Genomic DNA, 22390 nt, shown 5'->3' on the forward strand with positions numbered 1-22390 from the left:
GGTAGACCTGCCCTTAATGGTTGGCTCAAGGACAGTGTTCAAAAAGAAAAGAAATGAAGATGAAAAGAAAAGAAACTTCTACTTGTGTTTTCAAAAGAGAAAAAACAAAAGGAATCTATACAATATAAAATGGACTACTTTGTTTACCATGAGTTCTGTAAATCTTAGTTAATAATTGAAACAATTAGAACACTTTCTGGTAGTTCAGATGATGATTTTAAAAAGTTGAAGGGGTACAGGGCCCTAAATGCAAGCGTGGTTTCCATACTTCAAGTGGCAAATGTTGGCATTAGTTGTAGTAAGGCAAGTAATGGCCTCACTCCTGTCCACTCCTGCCCTCACCCTAATCCCTCAAATCTGTGAATCTTACTTTCTAGATGAAAGATTTTGCAAATGTGATGAAGTTAAGGATCTAAATGTGGGGGATTGTCCTGAATGATCTAGGTGGGCCCTAAATGCCACCACTAGTATCCATATAAGAGAGAGGCAGAAGGAGATTTCAGGCAGAGGAGAAGATGGTCTGGTGACTCTGAATGCAGACAGTGTGTTCATGTGGCCACAAGCCAAGGAATGCCAGCAGCTGCCCTAAGTTAGAAGAAGGAAGGGACGAATTCTTTCCCAGAGCCTTTGGAGTGGTTCCAGCCCTGCCCACATCTTGATGCTGGCCTAGCAAACCTGACTTGGACTTCTGGTTTCCAGAACTGAGAGTACAAATTTCTGCTGTTTTGAGCCACCAAGTTTGTGGAATATTCTATAGTAACAGCAGGAAATAAATGCATCACTAGACTGCTACAAGTCACATATGTTTACTATAATGCACAGAACAACCACTTTGAAAACTACAAAGAAATACATGAAAATATACCACAAATAAGCCAAGATAGAATTAAAAAACAAAACTTAATAACCCCTAGGAAGGCAAGAAAAGCAATAAAAGGGGAATGAGAAACAGAAATAAACAAATAATAAAATGCCAGACAAAGCACTAAACATATCAATAATTACCTTAAATATAAATGGTCTAGATACGCCACTCAAATGTCAGAAAAAGGCAGAATGTATTAAAAAAAATTACCCAATTACATGAGGCTTAAAATACATGTCAAAGTCAATGACCCAGGCATATTGATAATAAAAGGAAGAAAAGACATACCACGTAAATATTAATAATAAAAAGCAGGAGTGTCTATGTTAATACCTGATGAAGTAGACTTAAGGCAAATAAAAATATCAGAGACAGAAAGGGACATCACAAAATAATAAAAGGATTGACCCACCAGAAATATGTAACAATCCTAAAAGTGAATAAACCAAATATCAGAGCTTCATGACAAGAAGCAAAAACTGATACACCTAAGAGAAAAATAGCAACCTCCACAAGTATAGATGAAAACTTTAGTACCCTTAGAAAACAGGCAGAAAAGATAACAAAGGATATTCCATCAACCAACAGAATCTAACTGACGAATACAGAACTCTCAACTCAACACACATGTTTTTCAAACCCCTATGAAAAGCTGACAAAGACAAATCACACCCTGGGCCAGAAAATAGATCTTGACATATTCAAGTGAACTGAAATCGTAGAGAATTTATTCTCTGATCACAAAGGAATCAAACTAGAAATCAGTGATTAAAAGGCATTAGAAAAATCCCTAAACACATGGAAATTAAATAACATGTTTCTAAATAATCCATGATTCAAAGGGAAAGTCTCAAGTGAAATAAAAAAAGACATAGAACAAAGTGAAAATAAAAACACAACATATAAAAATATGTGGAATGCAGATAAAACAGTGCCAAAAGGAAAATTTATAGCACTAAATGATATTAGAAAAGAATGAAAAAATTACTTAAGTTCTTACCTCAAGATTCTAGCAAAAGTAATGCAAAATAGATTCAAAGAAAGTAGGAGGAAGAATGTGATAGAGGTCTAAATTAATGCAATAGAAATACAGAAACAGTGGAAAAAATAATGAAACAAATATTTTCTCTGAAAAATAATATAATTGATGAACCCATAAGAAGACTGGCAGAAAGTCAGAAAAAGAGAAAGCAAGAGATAGAGAGATAGAAGGGAACAATTACAAATATCAGAAATAAAATAGTGGATATTACTACAGATTCATCAGCCATTACAAAGATAATAAGGAAATATTATAAACAACTTTAAATTCATAAATTCAACATGCTATTAAATATAAACTGATTTATCAAAAACTGTTAATTACAGAAACTCAACCAAGATAAAATACACAATCTGAATAGTCCTTTACTATAGAAATTAATGTTATAACTAACATGTTCTCCAAAAACAAAATCCTCAGATCCAGATGGTTTCACGAGAAAATTCTACCAATTTATAAGGAACAATTAACATCATGTTTTCATAAACTCTTGCAGAAAGTAACAAAAGAGAAAATATTTTATAGCCATTACAATCTTATAATGAGGCTAGTATTAAAGTGATACCAAAGCCAGACAAAGGCAGTACAAAAAAGAAAGAGAAAACTATAGACCAATATCTTTTATGAATGTAGTTGAAAACATCCTCAACAAAATATTAGAAAAGTGAATCCAACAATGTACAAAAAATTATACACAATCATGAAGTAGAATTTATTCCATTTATGCAAGGCTGAGTCAATTTTTTAAAAAATCAATCAATGTCATCCACCATTGGAAGAGGCTAAAGAAAGAACGTGATATATGAGCTAACACCAAAAAAGAAACATTTGACGATTCGCAGGATATACAGTGTTCATGAGTTGAAAGATTTAACATCGTAAACATGTCAGTTTTCTCCAAATTTATCAATAGCTTTAACGTAATTCCTATCACAATCCCAGCAATGTTTTTATAAAGCCTTGCTGGGAGTATACATGTATATATGTATATGGTATTCTCAAACCTATATAGAGTGGGACCTGCCCTAGAATAGCTAAGTCTCTTGACAAAGAAGAATAAGGTGAGAAATGTCACTCCACCTGATCTTAACACTTACTAAACAGTTACAGTAATCAGTAATGTGTGGCATTGGTAGAAGACTAGTCACATCAGTGTAACAGAACAGAGAACTCAGAAATAGACTCACCCAAATATATCTAACCATTTTTTGATGAAGGCAGAAAAGCAGTTCAATGGAGCAAGGAAAGTCCTTTCAACAAATGCTCCTGAGCCACTGGACACAGGAACTGCAGGGCAAACCAGGAACCTCAACCTCTGTCTCATGCCATATACAAAAACTAACTCAAAAGGGATAAGAGACTGAAATGTAATATGCAAAACTGTAAAACTTTTAGGAAAATGTATAGAAGGACTCCTCTGTAAAGTGCAGCTAGGCAAAGAATCCTTAGACTTGACACCAAAACACTGGCCATTATGAGAAAGCCCATAAACTTGACTCCACCAAAATTAAAAGCTTTTGCCATGTGTTGAAACCCACATGAAGAAAGTAAAAAGAAAAACTGCAGACTGAGAAAAAATAGTTGCAAACCATGTATTCTACAAAGCACTAATATCTTGACTATACAAAGAATTCTCAAAACTTAATGGTAAGAAACATCCACTTAGAAAATGGGAAAAAGACTTAGACATCTTGCCAAAGAGGATGTCAGATAGTAAATAAGCACCTGACAAAATGCTCATCATCATTAGCCATCAATGGTTAAAATGTAAATTTAAACCACAAAGAAGTGTCACTACACACCTCTTGGAGCAGAAAAGGTAATGACAAAACCAATTGTGGGTACGGCATGAGCATAAGAGCCACTTAACATCATGGGCTGTGACATGGGAAAACTATGCTGGAAAATAGTTGGGCAGTTTCCTACAAAACTAAATATACAACCAACATACAACTCAAGCAGTCACACTCCTCAGGAATTTTCCAAGAGAAAGAAAAACTCATGTTTACACAACAACCTATATACAAATGTCATAGTAGCTTTCTTCATAATAGTCAAATACTAGAAGCAATCCCGGTGTCCGTCAGTGGGTGACTAAAAAGAAACTGTGCAACATTCATACCTCGAAATACTAGTCAGCAAAAAACGGGAAGAAACGATTGCAGTTCACAACGTCCAGGGAATTTTGCTGAGTGAGAAGCAATCATAGACGGTAAGGCACTACATGTTTCTAATTATGTAACGTTCTTGCAATGACAACATTTTAGATCTGGAGTGGAGATAATGGTTGGCAGGAGTCATGTTTAAGTGTAGAAAACAGGGAGTTGGCTATTATTATTAAAGAAAACATGAGGGACCTTTGGGGTATTAGAGATTACCTGTGTCTTGACTGTGGTGGATACATGAACTTAAACAGGTAGTGAAATTGTATAGAATTTCATACTGACACACACACACACACACACACACACAGAGAGAGAGAGAGAGAGAGAGAAACAAATGAATATAAATAAAATGGGACACAGAGAGAGAGAGAGAGAGACACACAAATGAATATAAATAAACCGGGAAATTAAATTAGCTGGGCATGATAGCGCATGCCAGTTATCCCAGCTACTCCTGAGGTTGAGGCATGAGAATCCCTTGAACTTGAGAGGCGGCAGTTGCAGTGAGTTGAGGTTGTGCCACTGCACTTCAGCCTGAGTGACAGAACGAGACTCTGCCTCAAAAATAAAAATAAAGTAAAATAAAATAAAATAAAACAGGAAATCTGAATAAGATCAGTGGATCATATCAAGGTGAATATCCTGGTTGTGACATTTTACTATAGATTTGCAAAACGTTTCCACTGGGGGTCCAGACAAAGTCTACAAAGATCCCTTTGTATTAACACCAGGGGTTCAATGAACAATTAAGCAGCCTTTTTTTTCCCTCAGTGACTATCAACTCCAGTGCTCCTTGTCTTCATCTAGCAGATAGAAATGATATCTTTGTCACAAGTTTGTCAATAAACAATATAGGTGCACTAAATGACAGTTCAGTCTCCTCTTTCCTTCTTCCTTTCCATTACATTTCATTTTTAAATTTCATTCTGAACATGGCAGAACTCTGGATGTTTTATTATATTAAGACAGCGATGATAACTATAGTAATACAATATTACCTTCTCCTTGTACTGTGCTTTTAACCTTTTTAAAACTATTTTTTATCTACCATTCTATTTGATGCAACAATTCTTTGAGGGTAAAAGGCATAAGAGAGGGAGTCAGGGATGCTGCACTATATACGCCATCTGTTGTTTTAATGGACTTATCTCCCCAACATAATAACAGCCTTCGATGTTACTTTGAGATGAAAAAACAAACAATAAAATATTTAAATGTTTTTGACTGATGAATTGTGGAAGAGATTCCTAGGTCTTCTGGGTCTATAAAAACAGGCATGCATTTTTTGGCTCCTTAGAGAAAATAGCCACAGTGAGTCTATACCTGTGACAAAACAGCCAGAACAGCTGGAAATGACTCCAGGTGTTCACTCAGCTGCCTGGACCCCAAATTAGCTGAAATGGAGCCCCCCCCCCTTATCTGCAGCAGCTTCCTGTGGACTCAGCTTCCTGTGGGACCTATGGCTTCTTCTTCCCTGTAGGAAGGGTGCCCTCAAGACACGTCTGCTGGGTCCCCAAGGTCCCTGACTGTGCTGGCTTTCTCAGATAGCTCCACTGCAGCTGCTAGCCCAGATCCAAAATGCTAAAGCCCAGCGGTTTGTTTATTCCCCTAGAGACAGGGTTCTAGGAAGAGGAAGCCCAAACCACAAAGGGTGTCCAGAGAGGTGTGGCAATGTCTGAACTCTCCAGTGGTAACGACGAAGGCTGGCTACTCAATTCTCCTTGATTCTGGGAAGTTGGTCCTGAACCTGCCACACACAGAAGGTGACACAAAAGCACTCCCTGGCATAACAACACTCTACTAACCAGGCCGAGTAACCAATTACTAGAGGAGAAGGCCAAGACTGTGCTAGCAATTATACAGAAGTGACTTGGTTATTCTAGTAACTGGGCTGCCCTCTTCAGACAACAGTGATTGATGTATTATCAGCACACATTTAAGGCATATTTTAGGAATACCGTATATAAATCGATGCATCTAGTCACAAGGAGGATATTTTACACCCACCAAAGTATCGGGTAAATTTGGTGTACAAATATTTAGAATTCTTACGTTTATCTACTTAGAATAATTGAACTGCCAGATAGAATTTTCAAATGAGGTACCTACCAATACATTGTCAAGAACAGGGGTCCCTTTTTAATGCCAAAATTATTTGTGAATGTTTTTAAGAGTTCCTGGAAGCTTATAAATTGCAATAAGTGCTAAAAGAATCCCATGGAATATTTTGTGATTTCCCAGAAATCATATAAATCCTCAAGGCATTGTTCAAACCTCATTTAGTAATATTACCAATTTTTTAATAACAAGATCCCATCAACATTTTGATATTAATGGTTTTATATGTTCTTAAACTTGTTTGTATCCCATTAGAGATGTATATTTTATGAGTAATTTACTTTGTAGACACGGAAGACTAAGATGCAATCAAAATATACTTAGAAGAGGTGACTTTTTTTTTTCTAACCTCAAACCAAATAAATGTTTAGAAACTCATAATATTATTATCATTTTTTTTTCTTTTTGAAACAGTGTCTTCCTCTGTTGCTCAGGTTGGAGTGCAGTGGGGTGATCATAGCTCACTGCAGCCTTGATCTCCTGGACACAATCGATCCTTTCACCTCAGCCTCCTGAGTAGCTGGGACTACAGGCATGCGCCATCACACCCGGCTAATTTTTTTTTTTTTTGTAGAGATGTGGTTTCATCATGTTGCCCAGGCTGGTCTCAAACTTCTGGCCTCAAGTATTTCTCCCTCCTCGGCTTCTCAAAGTTCTGGGATTATAGGCATGTACCACCATGCTTGGCCAATAACATTTCTTTTGACCTCTTACATTCAAGGCTAAAACCAATAGATAAATGTATGAAGAAGATAGCATGCTTCTCATAGTATAAAATATAAAATAAAATTTATAGCAATACTAGCACTCTTACTATTAATAATATAGATTCCTATTGCTAATTATATGAAATTTATATCAGTAGGCTAATTAGTCCTCAAGGCTAGGACAATGGCTTATTCTTTCTCTCTGTCTCCTAGCTGAGGCCTAGCATAATATTTGGCATTCAATAAATACTTATTCAAAGAATCAAGCAAGAAAGCTTCCAGATAAGAGGCCGGGAAAGAAAAGCTAACAATGGATAGACTTTAAGTCAAGAACAGGGTTCAAACAGTTGAGTCTGTCTATACTATCAGTGGCATTCAGACTCACAGGCTGTGCCATTATGTGAAAGATAATACACAGAAAAATAGTTGGGATCATGTGATTCCAGAGTTTTAAGAATCTTGTTTCTAATTGGTTTGATTTCTAATCATGTTTTCTGATTTTTTTAAAATCTAGGATGTATTTAAGTCAATATCTTTATCTCTTTATTACCAACATCAATTGTGTATGCTTTCCCCCAAAGCACTAAATGTTTAGTGGTTAACTCTGTGATAACATTAAAGATCTATAAAGATACGCACACAAACACGCATATGTCTGTGCATAGTGCCTGCTTTTTTATGGCTCTTCAGCAGTCTTTAATAAAAAGAGAATGATGCCCTTTGACTCAGGATCAGCGGAAAACAGCAGGGAGAAATGAAGTCTCAGGCACACCAGGTACTGTCTGGGAGCAAGAAGTGGTTTCACCAAAAATGGATTAATCCAGCCCTAAGAAAGAACCAGGATCCTGATTTGTTGATCCACACATCTGGTTAGGCAGAGGGTACCCTGCGTGCTCACAGATGTCTCCAATAATATTGACTAGTCATTCTCGTAGATGGATGGGCATTTTAAAACTGTAACCTGTGCCTGCCGCCCACAGAACATCTGGAATTAATGAAATCCCCTGGTGACCAATGGCTAATAGCTGCAAAGGCCAGAGGAAGTCCGGGGAAGGCCATACCTCTCCATGCAGTTCCTCTGCAAATTAAATTCAAGAACAATCTCAATAGACGTGCTTGGAAAGAACTCAACAGACATTTGCAAACAAAGTTACTTAATTTTCTTTTCAGTCTGACATTCTATAAATATGACCCAAGTTCCTTCATTCACTTCTCAGGGAAGGTGGATTATTGAAGGAGTTCCTTAATGTTTTTATTCTTTCATATTGTGTCATAAAAATTAAGTAAATGAAAAATCACTACCAGAAATAAGAAATTTTAAAACCCTATTTAGGATGAGCTATCTACTTTTAGGCTATTTCATTTTCCAAATTTCTCTTCAGAAATAAGAAATTTTAAAACCCTATTTAGGGTGAGCGATCTACTTTTAGGCTATTTCATTTTCCAAATTTCTCTTCTAATCCAGATTTAACTAGAATTCCATATTTCCCACAAGAAGGAAACCCACAAAATATTGAGTTTAAAGTAGGGAATGCCAGTCTGCCATGAAGAGGTTTTAAACTGCTGCTTTATTTAAAATGTGTGTCATGTGATCCTCTGACTTCATATACTGACTAGTATTTAAACTATTCCAGTTAGATGTTAGACTCCATGCTGGGAAGAATGTTTGCATATAAGTACCCAAAAGTATTTGTTGATGTATCACCTGAAATTACCTGTTTATTCAAAGAGACCAGCTGTGATTCTCTGACTGTGTTCTGTTATTTTTCTGTGATCTGGTACACTGAGGACATATATCAGTGGTTTTTCCTTCCTCTTCTGCAGCTGATTAAATGCCCCGCTGGTCCTGGTTACACTGTTTCCCAAAGGGCATCTCAGTTTGATTCAGTCGGCTATTTAGTTTTTCACTTATAGATTCAAGCTATTGAGAGAAGGCTCTAATAACCCTTATGTCAATGTAATACAGAGTTTGCAATTGCTTTCTTAACAACAAATTGCATTAAAAAAATGAGTTATGATTGTAGATCTTTAATAATAGCCTAAGGGATTGCATACGGCATCACCTAGCTGCATTGATATTTTAAATGTCGCCGTTATTTAACAATTTTTCTCATTTATTTTAGTGACATCCTCTCTTAAATTCGGTGTTTTGGTAACAATAATATGTGTGGGTTACATTTTTCAGCTCTCCGGAGTGTTCGCATGCATTATTTCATTTTTCTCATTTCCAGGGGCTGGAAAAGTTTATTATACATATTTTATAGCCAGGAAAAGAGAGGTAGAGAGAGGGAAAATGACTTCCCTCAGGGCCATGGGGATAGCAAATAGCTGGAGCCAGAAACTCCGTCTTTGACTTGCCGGCTCGTTTCTATCCACTGTGGTGCTGTTCCCAGCACTGTCCCAGGTCAAAAGCAGGCAGTGTGTGTGACGATCACCTTGGAGGTTTGCTCACAATATAGGTATCTGGGCCCTCAGATGTAAGACTCTGTTTTTAAAAATAAAAAAGCCTATTTTTTTACCCTTGTAATTTGTCAACAAAAAAGAGTCATCATTTGGCAAGGGTGTGGAAAAATAGGATGCTTTATGTTCCACTGTGGTTTATATAAATTTTGTGGGGGGATAATTGGAGAAACATTACCATGTAAATGAAGATGCCTCTTCATCCCAAAATTCCTCGCTGGAAATGTTCCTGAAGGTATACCAAACAAGTATGCCAAGGTCTATATACAAAGACATTCACTTCACAGCTGCTGGTAGAAGTGAAATAATGGGGTGGGGGTGTGAGCATCAGATGCAAAAGACTGTCAAAGGGAACCAGGTTAAAATCATGGTAGGTCTACAGGCGACGAAGACTCCAGATCCCGGAACAATATCACATCCCTGAATTGGAATCCCTGCCTCAGCATACACTAGGTTTGTGAATTGGGGTAAATCCTTTAACCTATCAAAACTTCAGCTTTATCACCAACAAAACAATGATATTATTAGCCCCAAATTCCCAGAATTATAGTAAAGATCGGATAAGCTAAAAGGTATTATGCATTTGACACAGTGCATGGTACGTAAGAGATACATAAAAGTTAGCTATGATATTACTAGTGTTGTTTTCATCATTATTATCATAAGTTGTGGTCCAGCAACATAATTTCAATTATGATGATTAGTAATAGTTGGAATAGGCCAGCAGGAAGATAAGCTAGAAGTACGTATTGTCTTGCAAAGTATTCAAGATACAATGAAGGTAGGAGGCACGTTCCTGGTGGAGTCCTATTCTGGCTGTATTGATTTTTAAGGGAATATACAGAATAGTTGGCTAGAGCTTTTTCAATGTGTGAATTGTCTCATAAGCAATCAATAAATAAGGGGATAAGGTGAGTATAATAGACTGCATATTTTTTCTAGCATAGAAATATGGGATGCTACCAGGGGCAAGCTTCCTCACAAATGAAGAGGCATCTTCAATAGTATATAAGAAGACAAAGAAACCAAGATGAACACCTGCAGAACACTTTCCATTAATGAAAGATGCTCTGGTTTAGTGGTTTCAAGATCTACATCATGAAGAGAAGCTATCTGTGGCGTTGCAAAGGCAAATAAGGCGGGTATTTCCTTTCTGCTCAAAACATAGAGGAAGTACACCCCCAAATCATTTTCCTAATTTTGATACACCAGGTCTGATAAAATGCACAGAAACTGTCTTTGAGGCCCTCTCTCTGGACATAGCTAAAGCAGATGCCCAGGTCATAAGGCTGCAGAACAGTCTGTGATCATGGTAAAAACTGAGAAGTGGGATCAGTCTGCAAATGTTCACAGCAAGGGCTGTCACCATTCTTGCTAAGACTCTGGAAACAGAGTTCTTCAGAGGTACACTGAGTCACCCCCAACACTTTTCCCCATGATGTCTGTTACTTTATCACGAAGCTTTACAGAAAACGTGGAAAGGTGTATGACATTATTCCAAAAAAGACCTATATTTCCCAAACTAGAAAGCATCTGCACTTCTTTAAAAACCCTGATAATGTAATATCACAGGGAAGCAGAGGAGAGAGTTTAAAAAAGGGGGGTTGGCTGGGCGCGATGGCTCACACCTGTAATCCCAGAATTTTGGGAGGCTGAAGTGGGCAAATCACCTGAGGTCAGGAGTTCGAGACCAGCCTGGCCAACATGGGGAAACCCCGTCTCTACTAAAAATACAAAAATTAGCCTGGCATGATGGCGCACACCTGTAATCCCAGCTACTCAGGAGGCTGAGGCAGGTGAATTGCTTGAACCTGGGAGGTGGAGGTGGCAGTGAGCTGAGATCGGACCACTGCATTCCAGCCTGGGTGACAGAGTGAGACTCTGTCTCAAAAAAAAAAAGGGGGGGAGTTGATTTGAAAAATTTATTAATTTTTGCTACCTCATGAGTGTACTAATTTTTGCCATAAACATATTTTTAATGAAGGAAAACAGTTGAAACAGATAAAACATAATCCTAAATTACACTCATATTTTGTTTTCATATGAAATCAGATTGCAGGCCACTAGATTAGCCATAAATGGCACTAACCAAACACCTGAGGCCGAATTGCAAGCCAGTAGCAGAATCTGATCTCCATCCACCATGCCCCACATTGCATGCATAAGAGGAGAAGAAGCTCAAGAACATACTCACACATACAAGACCGATCTGGTGTCTCCCACCTTCCCAGCATCACCAACCGTCAGGGTGTCATAGCCCCGCTCCAGCTCAAATTCTTCAAAGGCAAGTTTGATGACCTAAATACAAGGTACAAAACAGTGACTTAGAACAGTGGGTACTTCCCACGACTTTCTTTCTTTCTTTTTTTTCTTTTTTTGAAACGGAGTCTCGCTCTGTCGCCCAGGCTGGAGTGCAGTGGCCGGATCTCAGCTCACTGCAAGCTCCGCCTCCCGGGTTCACGCCATTCTCCTTCCTCAGCCTCCCGAGTAGCTGGGACTACAGGCGCCGCCACCTCACCCGGCTGAATTTTTTTTTTTTTGTATTTTTAGTAGAGACGGGGTTTCACCGTGTTAGCCAGGATGGTCTCGATCTCCTGACCTCGTGATCCACCCACCTCAGTCTCCCAAAGTGCTGGGATTACAGGCATGAGCCACCGCGCCCGGCCTTCACATGACTTTTAATAAATACTGTAAATATCTAGTTATAGTGTTAAATTTTGCTCCTTAATACCAATGTCAAATGATCCCAGAGCTGCTTTAAGTAGTTACATGGATAATTATATACATTTGATAGCCTGGCATTACAGAATTTTATGAACTTCAGAATTTCCAGTACTCCCAACTCATGTATTTTCACTTCTAAAAATGAAATTTAGCCTCTACAACACTTTTAAGTCAAATATCTACTAAATGTTTACTTTAACATTTTCAGTATTTGAGTGTTTGGATTAACCAATAACTAAATAAATATAAGCAAAAGAAATGTTGGTTATAGTTAATGACACATATTTTGACCAGACCCAGAATGCCCTGCAATAAATATAAAGTTCTATATGCATATTTCATTTAATTATCCATATTAACACCCCAAAAGACTTTATGAGGATACAAAGTCTTGCAAAGCCTGTAAGTTTTTTGTTTGTTTTTTACAAAGAATACTTTGTCATGATGACCAGCACTGAGACATCTGTACAACACTAGTTTATGTCTGATGTGCCAGTATATTATCATCTATTAACTTCTTTCTGTAGAGCACAAGATCTTTTTCTCCTGAAAGAAGAAATGCTTCCTTTGGTGGCCAATACTATGAGGAAGGAAAAGTTAGGTTAGAACCCTGGGTAGTATGGAGAAAAAATTAAAGAAGATAAATACACGATGATAATTAGAGGAATGACAGATAGATGATAGATTTGATGGATGGTAGAAGATTAGAAGATATAGACAGATTAGAGGATAGAGAGATAGATAGATAGATAACAGATAGTAAATAGATGATAGACTGGATGGATGGATGGGTGGATGGAGAAATGACAGATGGTACATAGATAGATGGATATATAAGTGAGAGGGAGAGAGAGAGATGTAACGAGAAAGATGCGGAGGGTGTGAGAAAGGAAGGAGGAAGAGGGATGGGACAGCAAGAACAGAAACCATAATATTGGAAGTACGTTTTAATAAGCTCTATGTTTGAATGAAACAGAAATTCTGAAACAGTGTAGAAAAGTACCAAATGCCCATTTGTTCAGCTTGAAAGAAAAGAGCATGTGGTAGCATAGGGAAGATAAACTTCCCACTAATACCCAAGTCCATGTTCACAATTCCAACAGGCTCTAAACAGGTGCTTTTCCAAGCAATGCCAATAAGGAATACATTAAATTTGCTACTTGTAATTCTCACTAAAATTAGTAATATAGTCATTATGATTTATTTTTAAAAACGTACTATTTCAAATTGCAGTGTTGGTATGAATACATTATTTCAGCAATCCGATTTGACACAGGTGTCGAGGTTGATAGCTGTTGCAAACCAGCGTAAATACTGCATGTGAAACGTAGCACCTGATATTTTTATTTCTATTGTTTTTGTTTCTCACGCATCAGTTTGTAAGTGACCATCATCTGATAATTAGATAATTTTAAAACTGAAGAATCATCATTGAAACCTGGTAGCTTCCTTTCTGACATGTGAACCCAGTGCTGACTTGTTTACAATTCTGGTGGGAAGCGATGATAATTCATTAAGGTTTGGGTGTCATGTTTGGCCGATTTGTAATGAGTACAGACAGGATTCACACTGTATGAACGGGCTCTCATTAGGGGTGGAAAAAGGACCATTCTGTAATTCTTTCAAGCCAAGGCAAAGGTAGACAGAGAAAGTCTTTGTCAGTATTTCATCTCAACAATCAGCCAGTCCTGTTGTCAAATACACATCTTTACTCCATGCTGTTGACACTCAGTAAAAACAGAAAATGCAGCCTTGGTCTTGCATAGACAGCTTTTAGTTTGTCAGAGGATATGGCATTTTATGCATATATGCAGCTGTAAAATAGACATACGTATATTTTTAACCAAATATGCAATTATTTCATAGTAAAAGAGAGCCAGAGATGCAAATGAAAAGTGAAGACAAAAGGATAATACGTTTCAAGTTGTGAGCAACTTCAATGACATTGAGCCAAAATAGTTTTAGTTCCTCCAACATATGCACCCTCCTTATGTCTTGCATGGACTCCCTCAGCTGTCCCTGGAACTGGATGCTCCATATTTCTCTCTCTCTCTCTCTGTCTCTCTCTCTCTGTGTATATATATGTACACACACACACACACACACACATATACACACACATATATACACATATATATACACACATATATACACATATACACACACATATATACACATATATACATATACACACATATATACACATATATATATACACACACACATATATACACACACAAACACACACATATATATGTATATAATTATTTTATTATTTGTTTTTAAGTTCCAGGGTACATGTGCAGGATGTGCAGGTTTGTGACATAGGTAAACACATGCCATGGTGGTTTGCTGCACCTGTCAACCCATCACCTAGGTATTAAGCCCAGCATGCATTAGCTCTTTTCCCTAAAGCTCTCCTAACAGGCCCCAGTGTGGGTTGTTCCCCTCCTTGTGTCCATGTGTTCTCACTATTCAGCTCCCACTTGTAAGTGAGAACATGCATGTTTGGGTTTCTATTCCTGCCATTTTTCTTAAGTACCTGCTTAATGTTCCTCCCTCAGCCATGGTTCCACAGCCCACTCTGTCCGAGAAAGCCTGTCGCTTTGCCAAAATCCTGTCTATCCCCTTCATAATATTCCCTGGGTTGACGCTTTTGGTTGGTTTGCTGTTCTGCCTGCCCTGCAGAGCTCCCTGTAAGCATTGAGGGCAGACACCATGTGACTTGTTCGTGGAGGGAAGCACTGGCCTCACCCTACAATAACTCACTGAACATCAACTCCTCCAGGCCGCAGGGCTAGGAGTGTTTATTTGAAATCTTTCTACTGTTTTGATATAGGTGTTTAATGCTACAAAATACCGTCTTAGCACTGCTTTTACTGTATCTCATAGGTTTTGGTATGTTGTGTTTCTATTTTTATTTCCCAGCACTTTGGGAGGCCAAGGTGGGTGGGTCACGAGGTCAGGAGTTCGAGACCAGCCTAGTAAACAGAGTGAAACCCCGTCTACGAAAAATACAAAAATTAGCTCGTCATGGTGGCATATGCCTATAGCCCCAGCTATTCGGGAGGCTGAGGCAGGAGAATCGCTTGAACCTGGGAGGTGGAGGTTGCAGTGAGCAGAGATCATACCACTGCACTCCAGCCTGGGCAACAGAGTGAGACTCTGACTCAAAAAAAAAAAAAAGAATTATTTTTAAATTTTCTTCTTAATTTCTTTACAGACCCATTGGTCTATTTCTTCAAAGGCCCATTGGACACTCAGGAACATGTTTAATTTCCACGTATTTGCACAGTTTCCAAAGTTTCTCTTGTTATTTATTTCTAATTTTATCTGTTGTGGTCAAAAAAAGATACTTGATATAAGTTTGACTTTTAAAAAATTTATTGACTCTTGTTTTGTGGGATAACATACGATCAGTCCTGAAGAATGTTCAGGTGCTGATGAGAAAAATGTGTATTCTGCAGCTGTTGGATGAAATGCTCTATAAATGTTTGTTAGGTCCATTTGGTCTACAGTATAGTTTAGCACTTCTTTATTAATTTTCTGTCTAGATAATCTGTTCCATGCTGAGAGTAGTAGGATGTTAAAGTCCACATCTATTATTATATTGGGGTCTATCTCTCCCTTCAATAATGTTTGCTTTATATATCTGGGATCTCTGGTGTTGGGTGCATATACGTTTATAATTATTATACATTATTTTTGTCTTTGTCTCATTTTACATTTTTCTCATCTTCCTTTCCATTTATTTATTTATTTATTTATTTAGACACAGTCTTGCTCTGTCACCCAGGCTGGAGTGCAGTGGTGCAATCTCAGCTCACTGCAACCTCTATCTCCTGGGTTTAAGCTTTCTCATGTCTCACCCTTCTAGGTATCTGGGATTACAGGGACAACATACCCAGCTATTTCACATTTTTTCACTTAAAGTCCATGTGATTTGATACATGTAGAGCTCTTCCTGCTAGTTTTTGGCTTCTGTTTGCATGGACAATCTCGTGTCATGTCTTCAGTTTCAGTCTACGTGTATCTTTACAGGTGTAGCAAGTTTCTGAAAGGCAGTATATACTTGGATATTGCTTTTTAAATTATATTGTCACTTGGTTAATTCTGCTCTGGTTGTTTTGTACATCCTTTGTTCCATTCTCATGCTCTTCTTGGTTATCTTTGTAGTTTGGTGGTTTTCCGTCGTGATATGGTTTTCTTTCCTTCTCATTTATTTGTCCGCTCTACCAGTGAATATTACTCTACCATGTGTCTTCACGATAGTGGTTATCATCCTTTCACTTTCAGATGAAGGGCTCCCATGAGCATTTCTTGTAGGACCATTCCAGTAGTGATAAATTTTTATTAGCTTTTCCTCATCCAGGAATCTCCAACTTACCTTCTCCCTACAATGGGGAGCCCATTCTTGGCACCGTACAGATCCTATCCTGGCACTTCACATTCTTCTTTATGCTGCCGTCTTGAGTTTCCATGCCTCAGAGGGTCTTCTTTTCTCTGTTGCTTCACTACAGTGTTCTCCCCTAGACACTGTACTTATCTACTTGTCATTTTGGTTCTTCTTTATGAAGGAGGTAAGTGCTGGGCACTCTTGCTAGCCATATTGACGTCTGTAAGCTTTGCATGACTTTTAGACATTTCTAGATGGTACGTCAAGCCAAGGTGTCCCATGAGCATTTAGAAAAAACAGTGTGGAGCTTGGGAAAGATTCAGGACTCGATACACATAAATGGGGGTCCCTAACCATAGATGCCACCTAAAATACTAAGACTCTGTCAGAGTATCCAAGGAAGGCACATGAAAGGAAGAGGAATGAGGATGAGCTGCAGTCTCTTTCATATCTAGAGGTCAAAGAATTGAGGAAGAAACGACAAAGAAGAATCTATGATAGGGAGGACACCAAGAATATGGTGTTTTGTGAAAAATCCATAAACCTAAAGATTTTAAGAAGGAGAGAGTGATCAAATGTGTTGAAATGCTACTAAGAATGTGAATCAGATGAGCTCTAAGATGAGACGTGTGGACTTGACTGGATGGAGGACATGGATAACTACGGCAAGAAAGAACAGCAGAGTTGTAGGAATGGAAGAAGCGCTAAACTGGATTGGCAGAAGGGGATGTAAGGAAGTGGAATAAGTTGTTCTGGAGATCTCTGAGATATTTTAACTAACATGAATGAAGAGAAGTAAGAATCTGTCAGAGAGGATTTTTTTCTTTTAATGGAGAATATTGCAAGATGATAAGAATGACTCAATAAGTATATAAATGATTTTGCAGGAAAGAAATACTATTGTTACTTTGATTCAAATAATATATATTTTCCTTGATAAAATATTAATTTATAAACAAAATGAAAACACTTCCCAAAAATCAAAAATAAAATATACTATGTAATTTCAATTTACTGAAAAATAATTCATTTGATATGGGTCCATTCAAATAAAGAGACCACTTCTCCTGATTCAATTAAACCCAAATAATCCAAGTGTATCAATTGATCACTATGATCTCTCCCTCTGTACATGTGCGCGCACACACACACACATGCACACACATACACACACACACATACGCACACACCCCGAGAAAAATGTATGCATCATTGGGTTTCTTCCTTGATAGCAATATTTTTTTTTAATTTTTCCTTTTGATGTTCTTCAGTAAACTACATTTGTTTTTCTGAATAACATGTTTGTGTCAGAAACTGTGATGGAAAGAAAATGAATAGGAGAAAGATTTTATAATTTTCCAAGGTTTAGAACCGACAGCACAATATAAATCAGTACCAAGGCCGTACGTCTTGGAATAAGATATTTTACAAATGCTTTAATTAATAACTGTAGGTTTGAAATTAATGGGTTAGAAATGACAACTTAGAACACACAGGAAGGAACACTGGAAATCTGAGGCTATAATGTATCTGATTCATTCCATTTCAAATCATGTATCAGAAGAAAGGCCTTTCAAACTGTGAATTTCCTCATAAAAAACATGATAGCAAGTTTATGTCTGAAAACTATTAACACTGTTGCAAGAAGAACGATTACACATTTTAAAAGAAAGTTCACACTTTCTTAGAATATAAAAATTATCAAATAATTTTAGTTGTTTTCACCTGAGGTTGTAAGGGCCAATCATTAAACAACTAAAAATATAATTAATGATTAGGTGGCAACCTGCCCAAATATATCTACCATAGAGACTGGATAAATATACATGTAAATTTCCTACAGAAAAACACATACAACAGTCATTGCTGATGGGAATACAAAATGGTACAGTCACTTTGGAAGATACTTTGGAAGCTTCTCATAAAACCAAATATATTCTTATCAAATAATGAAATAATCACATATCTTGGAATTTACCACCAAAAGCTGAAAACGTATGTCCACACAAATCTCAGCACTTTGGAAGGCTGAGGCTGGCAGATCACAAGGTCAGGAAATCGAGACCATCCTGGCTAACACAGTGAAACCCTGTCTCTACCAAAAATACAGAAAAATTAGCTGGGCGTGGTGGTGGGCGCCTGTACTCCCAGCTACTCGGGAGGCTGAGGCGGGAGAATGGCGTAAACCCAGGAGGTGGAGCTTGCAGTGAGCCAGGATCGCACCACTGCACTCCAGCCTGGGAGACAGAGTGAGACTCCATCTCAAAAAAAAAAAAAAAAAAAAAAATTGTATGTCCACGTCCACACAAACACCTGCACATGTGTGTTTATAGCAACTTTATTCATAATCGCCAAAATTAGGAAGCAACCAAGATGTCCCTCAGCAGGTGAACGGAAAACCTGTGGTACATTCAGACAATGGAATATTATCAAGGGCTGAAAGGAAATGAGCTGTCAAGCCATGAGAAGACATGGGGAAAACTGAATGTATTTTACCAAGTGAAACAAGCCAATTTTAGAAGGCGACATGTTGTAAGATTTCAACTGTATGACATTTTGGAGAAGGCTGAACTATGCAGACAGTAAAAAGATTAGTGATTGTTAGGGGTTAGAGGAGGGAGGGATGAAGAGCAGGAGCACAGAGGATTTTTAGGACAGTGAAACCTCTGTGTGATGTTACAATGTTGGACACTGACTTCATACAGTTGCCCAAATCCATAGAGTAAATAGCAGCAGGAGTGAGACCTAACATGCACTATGGACTTTGGTAATTTGGCATGAATGCATGTTCATCAATTGTAACAAATGCACCACTCTGGTTGGGATGTTCACAGCGGGGAGGCTGTGCATGTGTGGGGGCAGGAGGTATAGGGAAACTACGTCTTCTGATTAATTTTGCTGTACAAACTGCTCTAAAAATAAAATCTAATAAATTAACCAAAAATACACATAGAAGCCTTTATATCTGTATGCAGCACATACCAATAGCCCACAGTATCCAGTATGAAATTACGAAGATTTGATTCCAACCGAGAAAAAAGAAAGTTCACAATTTGAACACTCAAAAAAAAAAAAGAAAGGGAGTTAGAAATACATATCATTAATTCTGGGTTATCCTTGCTTTATTTGAGATGTTTAGCCCCACATATAAACACTAGGAGTCCCTCATAAACCACAATTCAATGCACTGCTATTAAGAAGAGGATTCATACATTATTTCGCATGTAACTCTATGACTACCAGCCTGTGCTACAAAAAGTCAAAGCTGCTAGTGATTCAAAGTAGGAAAACACAGTTTGCCCAGGCAGTGAAATGCACAGCAGTCTTGGGATGGCATCAGATGGCAGGAAATCAAGAAACTTGGTGTTTCGTGCTAAAATCTCCCAGACGGTTCTCTGGAAGTTTAAGTATTACTGACATCCCCACCCTCAGGGCCCTGCCAACTCCCTTCTGTCAGCTTTAAATGGTACGGAAATTCCCGTAATTCTCTTTGTGCTGCCCTGCTACAGAGAAAATTAGTCTCAGATCAAGATAGCCAAAGGAGCTGGATGTGCCCCATCCACTGGAAAGGATTCCCAAGAAGACTTGGCTTAGTTTTCTCTGTCTCGGCCCACCTGTGGTTTGAAAATGGTATAAAAAGCAACCCCCCTCTTTCCTTGCCCTCCATCTCCCTCCCTCCACCCAAAACACACTCCTCCTAGCCCCCACCCCCTCCTCCCCTCCTCGACACACTCCTCCTAGCCCCTGGTAGCCACTGTTCAACTCTCTGCTTGGATGAGATCAACTTTTTAAGCTTCCACATGTAACTGACAACATGGAGGCCGGGTTGGGGTGGACAAGAAGAGGTTGGTTTGGGGTACGAAAGTCCAGTTACATAGGTGGAATCAGTTCCAGCATTCGACGGCACTGCAGGGTGACTATAGTCAACAACAATTTGCTGTGTATTTCAAAAGAGCAAGAAAACAGGAATTTAAATGTCTCCAACACAAATAAATGATAAATATTTGAAGTGACGAATATGTTGATTACCATGATTTGATCGATGACACGTTGTATACCAGTATTGAAACATGTACCCCATAAATAGGTACCATTATTATATATTAGTTAACAATTTTTTTAAATCATTTTTTAAATGAACGAGTACAATCACATTGATCAAAGAGGGAGTCTGGGCTTTGCTGCTTACTCAATGAGAGTCTTGAAAGAATTGTTTAACTGTCTGTCTTATCTGTAAATGAGAATGATACTGACTTCCCCACGGGGTTTCTAGGATTAAACAATGCAGTGCAGGCAAGGTGTGTACTTCCTGTCGGCATCCAGCAGACACTTGATCAATGGCAGTTGTGTTCATTATTGTCCTCGTGGTGACCCTTCATAAAAACCTTGTCATGCCTGCCAGACCCCAGCCACATTCTGCCAGCATTTGAAGTATTCTGTTATTGCAAATCTCATGAGTCTTTACAACCAAGAAAAACTCATCCATCTTCTGTCTGACTCTGCAATTTCTAACTCCAATTTTATCTAAAATGACCTCTTATCTTTCGAATTCCCGACACATTTTATCACCTGCATACTTCCTTCCCTATTGCAGTAGTAGTATTTTGCTTCTCTTAAGAAGTGTGGTTTTGACTAAACACTTAGATGAAGAAATTGTGGATGCTTGAGGAGTAAGGTGAGATTCGTTAAATTCCAGGTGAGTAGCAAGTTGGGAGTCATGTGAAAACGATAGTGACAAATGCGGCAAGGAAAAGTTCTGAAGCAAAACCCATGAAAATGCCAGTGAAATTGGCAGAGAGATAAAATACTTATGGCAGAACAACAAAGACTAACCAGTGCACCAGGGAATGTAAGCAAACAAAACAGTGATGGAGAAACAGTCAAAAAAAATTTTTTTTCGTGCATAAAATGGGAGAATAAGCTAGTGAGAATTTCAGGAGAATTTCTATTACCCCTGAAATAAAGCAACCCAAGCATCACAAGCAGATCTCAGTAAATTATTGACATCTGCTCTCAGATGTATGAAAGAGGGTAGAGTAAGTATTAAAAAATGAGAGACTGGGAATTTAAAAGTCGCAGTACAATAACTGATACAGAATAAACCAGAACATCATTAGATGTGATAAAATACAGAATTAACATTTACATCAATCAACCAAAGATGTGTGGAATGACTGTGCTGAAACTTTGAAGGAACAAAAGATGAAAAGACGATGAGAGAAAATTATAGATTCTCTAGATGAAAGCAAAAGATATTGAAGTTTGTTGAGAAATAATTATGGGCGCAGAATCAATAATTAGAAAAATAATGGAAGATACACTTTTACGACTGATTAAAGCATTGAGAATGAAGTTAAAAGTGCTTTATTATGGCCTCTGTAAATGAAATAAAGCTGTATGAGAATAATAGGAATACGTCACCTCACAGAATTAACACTAACAACACCAGAAGAATTCTGTACACAAACCCAGAAGAACAAGCGGATTATGTTTGAGGAAATACAAATCAAAGTTAGTTTTTTCTTTTTTGGTAGCATGACAAAACTCTTTTGTGGTAGCATGGGCCAACAGCACTATGAGCCCTGGATAGAAGGGAAAAGGATGTTCTGCTTAGTATGTTTATTCAGAAAAGAGGCTACTTTATGTGAGAAGGAAGAGAAAATATTTACAGATTTTTAAATGTCTCAGGTATTATATCAACACACTCCTTATCACCAACTTGGCTGAAAGGTGAACTTCCAATAATAAGATTAATTTAAAAAACAGCTACTTAAGGAGGTTCTTTACAAATATATGAAAAAGAATGATCTCAAAAAAGTTATGTAGGGGGGGGCGGAGCAAGATGGCCGAATAGGAACAGCTCCAGTCTCCAACTCCCAGCGCGAGTGACACAGAAGACCGGTGATTTCTGCA

General features: G+C 38.0%; 1 protein-coding gene across 1 annotated transcript in view; it reads right to left on the reverse strand.

Moving 5' to 3' along the window:
- The window catches only part of CSMD1 (CUB and Sushi multiple domains 1), a 2081403-nt gene that overhangs the window by 533563 nt on the left and 1525450 nt on the right, over window positions 1-22390 (reverse strand). The window contains exon 11 of the mRNA XM_011937546.1: window positions 11552-11655. Coding sequence (XP_011792936.1) covers window positions 11552-11655 — 104 coding nt within the window. The remainder of the gene's footprint in view (window positions 1-11551; window positions 11656-22390) is intronic.

This window comes from Colobus angolensis, unplaced genomic scaffold (genome assembly GCF_000951035.1).
Source record: "Colobus angolensis palliatus isolate OR3802 unplaced genomic scaffold, Cang.pa_1.0 Scaffold165, whole genome shotgun sequence".
NCBI lineage: Eukaryota > Metazoa > Chordata > Mammalia > Primates > Cercopithecidae > Colobus > Colobus angolensis.